At 41.0% G+C, this 10,186-nt stretch overlaps 1 protein-coding gene across 1 annotated transcript; it reads left to right on the forward strand.

Moving 5' to 3' along the window:
- The first annotated feature begins 244 nt into the window (after positions 1-244).
- On the forward strand, positions 245-9,036 carry RP9 (RP9 pre-mRNA splicing factor). Its single transcript, XM_074945376.1, is given in 7 exon segments — positions 245-287; positions 290-557; positions 3,247-3,277; positions 3,864-3,993; positions 4,275-4,366; positions 6,441-6,502; positions 7,829-9,036. Coding segments are annotated over 7 exon segments (822 nt in total). The 3' UTR covers positions 8,025-9,036.
- The last annotated feature ends 1,150 nt before the right edge of the window (positions 9,037-10,186 follow it).

Below are 10,186 nucleotides of genomic sequence, written 5' to 3' on the forward strand. Positions count from 1 at the left end.
CCCCACCTCAGGCAGCTTTCACCATTCCCCCCCCCCCCCACAAACCCTTTAAGCCGGTGCCCCGTTTGCAAGGGGCTGAGCTCAGCAGGGCCGCTCTGTGCCCGGCGGAGAGCAGCAGCCGCAGCCCCTGGGCTGGGAGCCCCTCTGCCGTCGCGAGCGCTGGAGAAGGAGGGGGCGCTGCCCGGGATTAGCCAGGCCCGGCCGCCCAGAGGAAGTCCCTGCTTTGCCCGCAGCGGCGGCGGGGATGGGAAGTCAAGTGAAAGTGAAATCCGCCGCGGGGGGAGGGGAGGCGCCGGCGCTGCTGCTGCTCGGCTCTGTGCCTCCCCTTCCCGCGGGCCGCCCGCGCCCGGGGCCCCCATGTCGCAGCGGCGGGGGGCGCGGGAGAGGGCGGAGGCCGCCGCCGAGAGGCGCCGCCGCCACCACCACAAGCGGCCCAGGAGCCAGCGCGAGCCCCCGGCGGGCAGCAGCGGCGGCGGCAGGGAGCTGGAGCGGCACGAGCAGAAGAGGAAGAAGCGGGAGGTGCAGCAGATCCAGCAGATCCAGCACCTGGAGTCCTTGTAAGGGGTTCGGCGGGGGGGGAGCAGACGGAGAGTCCCCGTCACAAGCCCCTCTCTGGCTGGGCTGGGGAGCTGCCCGCCAGTGCCCCCACCCGTTGCTGAGCCGTCCTTGCAGAGATGGGGCCTGCGCCGCAGGCAGCTCTCCGTTTTACGGCTAGCCCCTGCCTCTGTCACAGGCTGAACCCAAACCCTCGCCCATCCCCCTGGTATCTGAGCGCCTCCGGTGCGTTTGCAAACAAATCCTAACACTCTGCTGAACTGGGTCCTCGGGAGGGCGCTGGAACTCCGGAATGAAACTTGAGGGCGGCATTTGTTGCTAGCTCATGTATTAGGCCTTTATAGCTAATTAAAATACACCAATGATTTTATTTTATACATGCAAATTACAAAGGGGATGGAATGGCCAGACTTATGGGAGTGGGACCATTTTATTATGTCACCTACTACTGGCTCCCTTCGAATTCTGGCTGATCCTTGCCAGTGGGGTGCTTCAAAAGTTTGATTTGGGTTTTTTTTTAGAGGCAATGGGTCATGCTCTACAGCTGCATGGAAATACCTCTAAACATGTTGCAAAAGCAATGTTCATGTGCTCCCAATAAAATCCTGTCTGGAAGTAACCCCATGTGCAGCCCAAGACCTTGTACTGTCAGGAACAAAGGTAACCAGGAATAATCAGTGTATGAAGCTGGAGTAGGAGTTTTATTTACAAAATCCAGTGGGACCTATCCCAGAAAATGCTTCTCATATGTTCCTCTTTTTGAGGAATGTCACTCAACTTCGTTCCAAAGTTACCTAAGTTCCCCAAAAAATCTGTCCCTTCACTTTTATAGTTGAAAGTTATAAACATTAGAAATGCAGAATCATTAAAGTGATGCTATAGAGCTCTCTACACTGAGGAATCAGACCCATCGCTTGTTAACTTTGCTGTGTGAATAATATTTTTATGGTCTCAATTTGGGCCATTGTCACACTTTGTGTTGTACATTTGGGCCTTGGCAGAGTGAGAGCTATACCACTGTGTGGCTACTGTTGGCTGTAGTGCAGCCTCTGGTCTCTTTAGGGTCAGGGAACTTGAAGCAGAGTGGGAAACGTAGCCAGTGTTTCACCTGCGGTGCACAAGTCTTCTAGTGGGCCCCTGTGTGCAGTGACCTTCCAAATATGGCCCATTTTGCATAGACATAGGTCCAGGATTTGTTGTTGTTGCTATGCCCACCAATTTCTCTGAACATTTTACAGAAGGCAGCCAGTCTGTCCATTCTCTATATACCTGTCCATGTGAAGATAGGTAAAAAAATTCTGTCACCAGTCCTCCCCCCAACTCCTTCCCTGACTTTGTATCTGTCCTGTTTGTTTTTTAAGTGTCATTTCAAAGAAAGCGTGGGACCTGTAGTTTGGCAGCAAAGCATGATCAGCAGGATCCCTTTGGAGTGAATGAAAAAATGTACAATGTAAAAGACTTAAGATGTGCTGAATGATTCCTCTGATGCTGCAAAATATGTAAAATTGTTAGTCTCTAAGGTGCCACAAGGACTCCTCGTTGTTTTTGCTGATACAGACTAACACGGCTACCACTCTGAAACCTGTAAAATGTGTGTGTGCCTTAATTTATGAAAAGGGGGTTGAGAGGGATGGAAATATCATGGGCTGCAATCATAATTTAATGTTAATTCCTTCACAGTGGGAGTAGGGATTTCTTATTGTGAATTACTCCAGACAGTGCTTAAAGTGTTGCTATTGTTAAGAAGATGATCAAATGATACCGTGGCATTGAACACCCATGTGTGCATTGTCTCCATTGGTGTCTTCCAAGTCATATCTGCCTACTGTATGGACAAAAACAAGTCTCTCTTTCTACTGTCAACACTGCTGATCCAACATGGCTGCAGAACAGCCTCCTGAGTCATCAACAAAACTATCACTGATGCTGTCTTCAGATTAGTTATTGGTGATGATGAATGTACTAGAGAGACAGTTTGATTATCCTGTATTAGGTTGAGCTTGTAATGCTGGCAGTAAGAAAATTCTTGCTTTGACATTGTCAGTTGAGCATACTTATGACACAGTGTTGGAAAAAATAAATATGGAGTGGCAAGATGTCATTTTCCTTACCATAGCTAGACTTTCAAGATGAGAGAGTTGTGAATTTCTGGCAGCTAGGGCTCAACTGGATGCACGAAGCATCTCTGAAAGCAGCATAATGAAGTTGTCATTTCCAAGCAAACACACAAAATGAAAGCATGTTTGCAAATTAGAGTGAATTGTGTGATTTGCAGAAGACATTTTTTTTTGGCTGTTTAGAAACACCACAAGCATCACTTCACTCTGTTTGCATCTCTGTGTTGCACTGTGGCTGCTACACTTCTTAAGGAGTGTAATTAAATGAAGCTTTAAGCTAAGTACGTTTAAATTATATGAAATTTTTAATTTTATAGCATTGAACGGCTTTGTTTTGTCCATGTATATAAGTCTGATGCGAAGTTGTAGAAAATAATGTTAATACAACTCAGTGGTTTGAGCATTGGCCTGCTAAACCCAGGATTGTGAGTTCAATCCTTGAGGGGGCCATTTAGGGATCTGGGGCAAAAAATGGGGATTGGTCCTGCTTTGAGCAGGGGGTTGGACTAGATGATCTCCTGAGGTCCCTTCCAACCCTGAGAGTCTATGATTCTATATTTTTATTGTTTTCCAGCTATGAGAAACCTCCTCCAGGGCTAATTAAGGTTAGTAAATTGTAATAAATGTTTGGTGTTTAAAAGAAATTGTAAACACTGGGTGGAATCCTGGGTTCATTAAAGTCAATAGGAGTTTTTCCATTGGCTTTTGGGGAACCAGATCCACCTTGTATGATTCCCTCTCTCCTTGCCATTAACATCACATTAAATTAGTATGTGATCTTTTGTGGAATTCCTCTTACCAGATTCAAAGAGTCATAATTTAGTGTTTGCAACTTAAACAAAAACTGCCGCATATAAAGGCTATTGTAATCACTATATTCAATTACAAAGAAGAGAAAATCAATAGAAGTTGAAATGTAATCATTGAACTAAATGGAACAGGAGGGAAGCAATTCAGCAAGAATATTCAGGCTTGAAGGGAAAAGTTAAGGGCAGCAAAAAAGAAAAATGAGTTAATGTTACTAAAAGGGGTTAAAGAATGAAGTTATTTTATGGATATAAAGGAGGAAGGGAATATAAGGGAGAAAGTAGGTCCATTAGTAAATGATGACATATACTTATACACTTGGGTTATTTGCTTTAAAAAAAGGTAAATTAAATAGGGGTTTTGTTTTGCTTACCATTTCTATAGGAAGATGAAACTAAGCCAGAAGACTGCATTCCTGATGTACCAGGCAATGAACATGCCCGAGAATTCCTGGCTCATGCCCCAACTAAAGGACTCTGGATGCCATTAGGAAAAGAAGTCAAAGTTATGCAGTGTAAGGGCAAGAAGCATCCAAATTTCATTGGGCCTTTTTCTTTTATAAATCTTTTGACTTCAGGCAAAAAAATCTTGGCAATAAGTGACTATTCCAGATATATTGACTTCATATTGATATAATAGCAGCCAGTATCTTGAAGGCTTTTGTAGATTTGCAGACTGAATTTAATGGTTTGTTTCTCTTTACTGTACTTCAGCTATGTAAAGATGTTTTCCATTAATGTTTTTAAACGGTTGTGAGCTGACTCAAGGATTCAGTTTGCTTCTGTTTTACTAAAGGTTGGAGATGTAAACGTTATGGACACAGAACAGGAGATAAAGAATGCCCATTCTTTATTAAAGGCAATCAGAAATTGGAACAATTCAGAGTAGTAAGTACAAATATTGTAGTATTGGTTGTATTTTTCATTAATGACGATGGCTAATCTTGCTAGTGAAAAGAAGTCTATTAGGTTATGGTCTATCCGCTGTATCTAGTATCATATTGATGTTGAAACCTGACCATAATCCTCTTATTAGAGAAAAATGTCTCTCTTCATACACAGATGTGATTAAATGTATTACTAATTTGCAGAAAACCCACTCTTTAAAAGGAAGATAATAATTATTTGCATATAAATTATAAGTCTGCAAGAAACTTTCAACCATTATATTTCATTAATCTTTTCAACATCAGTTATTTATGATTAAATATCAATGAACTAAAACTCTATTAACAAATAATCAGTGGTGAGTTGCCCAGGTAACATCAAGAGATTTGGAGTACCTCACATCAAATGAGTTTGTAGGCCAAGCTATGAGGAGCCACAAGAAAGTTAGGAAGTTGTTCAAAGAGTGAATGATGCAGAAATTTTAGAAATACCTTATCTGTAAAACTCCCATGTAATTTGGCGTACATTTCACAGAAAAATTCTATCCTGGGATAAGATACGGTATGTAAAATTTCAGGGGGATTGTTTAGGTAGAAATAGGAAGGGGCGGGGTTGGGAATCAAATTTAAAATAGAAAGCTAGCTTCTTCCTTAACTATGGACGGACAAAATGCCTTCCATATATGGGATTTGAGTGCTGGTGCTTAGTAGGTATTCTCCTTTATGCTAATGTATAGGTGTCTCTGCAATACACTTGACCATAGAAATAGTGGTAGAGAAAAAACTGGAAGATTATTTTTATTACCATAGGGCCTAGGAATCCTCTTTATAGACCAATACCCCATTGTGCTTGGTGCTGTACAAACACATGCCTCCAGAAGCTTAGCCAAGAGACAACAGAGGATATAATACTGACAGATGGAGTACGAGGAAACAATGAGATGATATTGTTCAACATGGGAGGCTGTGTTTTAAGCACACCAGTGTACTAACTGTGGTCAAGTTGTTTGAGGCATCACAGAAAAAAAGGGTTTTGAAGGAGGATAATGAGGAAGTTTTGCAGATGTTTACAGGGAGCATCTCATAAACATGAGAGGCAGCATGGGAGAAAGGACTATGGTGTTTGTTTGCAAATTTAACAAGTGGGCAGTGGAGGCTTGCATCATGGGCTAATCAGAGATGGGAACTGACGCCAGTGAATGAGAGATGATAGAATTAGGGTGGAAGAACGTCCTGAAAGGGAAGACAAGCCACTTATGTTTGAAGCAATAAAAAAGAAGGAGCCAGTGGAGGGATACAAGGAGGGACGTGACATGGTCAAAGCAATGAGCTAGGAGAATTATCTTTGCAGCAGCATTCTGAATGGATATTAGTGGGGCAAGATTGCCTTTGTCAAGGCCAGAGGAAAGGATGTTGCAGTAATCAAGATATGAGATAAAAAGAGCCTGAACAAGAGTTGTAGCTGTGTGGCTGGATCAGAAATGTCATGTTTTAGAGAAAAGAGATCTGCAAGATTTAGACATTGCATGGATATGAGGACCTAGAGGGAGGTCTGAGTAGAGGATGATATCCAGGTTATGGTTCTGACTCACAGGCAGGATGTCAGTGTTGTCCCCAGTGACTGAAAAAGGAAGCAATGGAGAGGGAAGGTTCAAATGTGTTAGAGGCATATTTAAGATTATTTCAGGAGTTCAGCAGAAGTTCTAATTTATTTATAACCATTTTATGTCTCATATCACCATAATAGTTGAGCATCTATAGGAGATAGTCCTCAGCTGTAGGAGGAGACGTGTTGTGGGCAAGGAGAGCCCTATGCAGTCAGCTACATAGTCTTTGGATTAGAGTTGCATAAACCTTTTCTGATGTCAAAAATCAGCCCAAATTCATCAAAAGGTTTGCAATAATATCAGTGCATCATTGTGAATTGAGAGTTTGGGATTAATTGGGACCCTTCTATTGGAATAAACGTTTATTGTTGGATTGGATATTTTAATGGTAGGAAAGCGTAATAAATATATGTGCCAGTGATAGTCTCTTTTACTGATATTGGGCTTTTAATTTCCTCTTTTTCAAAGGCACATGAAGACCCTATGTATGATGTAATAAGGGAAAATAAACGCCATGAAAAGGAAATGAGGTAAGTATGTCTTTGTAGTAAATAAAAAAAAAATTAATGTAAGACTTTAATTTGATATTATGCTGTGAAAATTAGATTGTATGGGCAAAATTTCCCGCACTGTTCAGCTCATCACCTCCAAACAAAAGTTAATTTTTAATGGTAAGCTTTGTATTTTAATAAACAGCTAATACAGAAGAGGAGATGTCATTTGTCCCTTCTTAATAAATACTTATTATTTTACTTGCTTCTCGCTCATAAATTGAAGTGATTTATATTTAATGATTCCTAGAACGGCCTGTTCAAAAAGTAGACATGTTCATTTTTGCCAACATTTTCAAACCTGGAAGGCTCCTAAATCTATTTTTTTTATGTCTTTAGTAAAAGTAGTCTGATTTTTAAAGGTGCTGGGCACTCACAGCTCCAATTTACTTCAATGAGATTTCTCAGCAGTTCTGAAAACCAGGTTGGTTTTATTTAGATACCTCTGTAAGGATTTAGGAAGCTAGCTTTAGGTACCCATGTTTGAAAAATGTGGCTTTTATTCCTACTATTAAATCGTTATTCAGTAAATAGGGCAGCAGCATTTAATTCTCTTTCTTGTTCCTTGCACTGGAAAGCATCACTGATGAGCAATGTCCAATCAACATTTGAGCTCAAGGGGTAGGGTTCAGTATAGTTGCAAGTGACCAGTTGCATGTGTTTAAAAAAAATACACGCCAAGTTGAAATGGATGGTACCAAATAGAAGTAATGAAGCAAGTAAGGACACTTTCCTTATCTGTTAGGAATCCATCTTAGTATGGAACTAAACAGGGGGGACTTTTGCCGGAGAAATTACCTGTTTTGCTAAAGGAGAACCTGCTTTTTATGTCAGTGATACTAGTGACTTCCCCCTCTTCATCATTGTAACAGAACCTCATAATTTATTCATCCCGGATTCCCCTGCATGTCAGTTAGTGGTAGTATAAAGATTGGTATGGGGGCACACTGATGGCTGTTGCCTCTGAGTACACTGTATACATATTAATATAAAAACATCAAATAACTTCTTTTGCTGGGTAGTAGTAGAGGCCCTCCCCTTATCAACCACCCCACCCACATGATCGAAAAACCCTTGAGTTGGACAAATGGCTGGCTGAAAACGGGAGCTCACAAAGCCGTAACTTGGACTCTGACTGAACATTGAAGGGAGTGATTTGCATAGCCGGGGATCCTCCCAAAAGAGAATCTGGTGACCAGTTCTCACAAGTCTACTACATCATTCCCTTTTTTTTTCGGGGGGGGCAGCATACTGCTGCACCCATGGAGAAAGGATTCTCTTTCACATTAATTTTTGTGTATTTAGGATACAGCAATTGAAGCAACTGCTGGAAGACTCTACTTCAGATGAAGATGGAAGTAGTGGCAGCTCCAGTTCCTCAGAATGTAAAGAAAAACACAAGAAGAAGAAGAAAAAGGAGAAAAAGAAAAAGGAAAAAAAGAAGAAAAAGAAAAGAAAGCATAAATCTTCTAAATCAAATGAAAGGTCAGAGTCTGACTGACAGCAGTCACCTGCTAAGTGCTTCTTGACCCCAGATTGTGAACTGTAAGGAAACATCCAAAGAATGAGGAAGAAACAACCAAAAAGGGCTTTGTAATAGTCTAGGAGAACATACAAATAGGTACGTCTAATGTCCCATTTGTGCCATCCTTTTCTGCCTCTCTGCAGTGGTGCACTAAGCAAGGGATGAGCTCAGTTATGGCTGTTTAACAAGGAATGGTTTGACTTGAGCATACCTATGTACTGTGAAACGTTGGATAATGATCATCTACCTTGATGGTTGATAAAACCTCTGTTATGCTGCCACCTGTTTTAAAAAAACAGCCACCTCCTAAGGGACTGCTTACATATTTCAGCGGAGCCCTCTAGTGAGGTAATGTTTACCCCATAAAACAATTTAATTACACACAGAGCTTCACTGTAATGGGAATTGCAGTTTGTACTGTGCAAAGCATTGAAACATGTTAGGACTTCCCATTTACAGCAAACAACAATGGATGTTGCCATGTCCAAGCTAACTGTAATCAGGCTGTACTGTATCTTCCCCGCATGCTGATGGTCACTCTGATCATCCCATGATTGGCAGCTGGCAAGGCTTTAAAATGTGTGACATAAGGAAAAACCTATTAATGTTAATGAAGGGGTTTTACTTTCAGGCAAAAGTGTATTGTTAGCAGGGTTTATTTTTATTCACTTGAAGAAAAGCTCAGTTCTGTAATTTCAACATTATTTCTGAGCCCCACTCTACAACATTGACCAGCACCTACTCGTTAAAATAATCCTCTGAACTGCAAAATTGGGCTCCAAGTGTGAAAATCTCTTGCTAAATAATAATAAAACTCTCCCACTAATTTTGCTGACAAAAGCTACCATGTTAGTTGCTTAGAAAGGAGTTTTCATGTTGGAAATGGAATGGGTAACAATGTTCTTCTGAGCATGGTTCACTATCTGTTTTGTATTGATACATGTTTGTTTCTGAAAAGGTTTGGGGAAGTAACTTTAAACATGTTTTAATTTTACATATTTAGTAAAATATTTAATACAGTAATATTTTGTGAATCATTGTGAATACGGAAAAATACAAAGCATATTCTTGTATCAATATATGGAAGGAATTCCAGATGTTTTACAAGTGTATACAGTACACTTGGTACTATAGAAATGTAGCAAAGAAAAAGCAGGCTGGACACAAGAATACTTTGGTCAAGGACATGAGGACAAATGCCTCCTTTTACAAAAAAGGTCCATGGGATCTCTAATAATCTCCCAAGGCAGACAGGACTGGAAAGATCTGTAAAACAGTAAACAGCATAATACCAGATATATCTGCCCCTGCAAGATGAATGGCTAGACTGATCTCACTGTGATGTGAACCTATGGTTGCAGGAAGTCTAAGTGTTTAAAAGTAACCTGCAAGAGAAAAAGGGGTTTGTCCTGTGGACTCTTTGGAACTGCTTTATGACAATGAAAGAAGCTCTGAAAAGTGTTTTACTTTGAAAATACCAGAAATGTCAAAGCTGGTTTTTCTTTGTTTTGTGAGAGACCTCAGATATAGAATTGGAGTTTTCCCTCATTGGGAGGAAAAAGGTGTGTTTAAAACATGAGCTTGAACAAGGCAGTTGTAGCTGCCCAAGGTAGACTCAAACTTAGGCTCCCCATTAGGACTTACGCTCAACAGCTATCACATGGTAAAGCCTTGTTTGGGACAAGCGTGAAATCCTGACAGTGTTGACTTTGGTGGTGGTTGGATTTCACCCTAACACTTTAGTACAGGTTAAAACTGCACTTCTTCTTGGCATGAAAGCTTTCTGAGCCTATAATGGAAGGGGGTGAGAATGGTGAACTTCTAACAAAATACTTTTTTTTCCCCTCGTGCATAATTTTCAGGCATTGGAGTTAATAGTTTAAACAATCTGAATAAATATTGAGAAGGGAAGTATACTAAGTAGGTGAAGTCTGCATAAACCTGCTATTACTGTTCTTCCAGAAAGATACTGTGGATGACTGGAAACAGGGTTGAAAAAACCCTACTTAGAAGAAGAGGCCTGTACTTTTTTCCTTGCTAGATTTTTATATCAACAGAAGCAAAGGGAATAAAAAGGGGGACAAATCCATTTCTTCTCCTTTACAAGACATCCTCCAAATCTAAAGTATAGACCATGT

This window comes from Natator depressus, chromosome 2 (assembly GCF_965152275.1).
Source record: "Natator depressus isolate rNatDep1 chromosome 2, rNatDep2.hap1, whole genome shotgun sequence".
Lineage (NCBI taxonomy): Eukaryota > Metazoa > Chordata > Testudines > Cheloniidae > Natator > Natator depressus.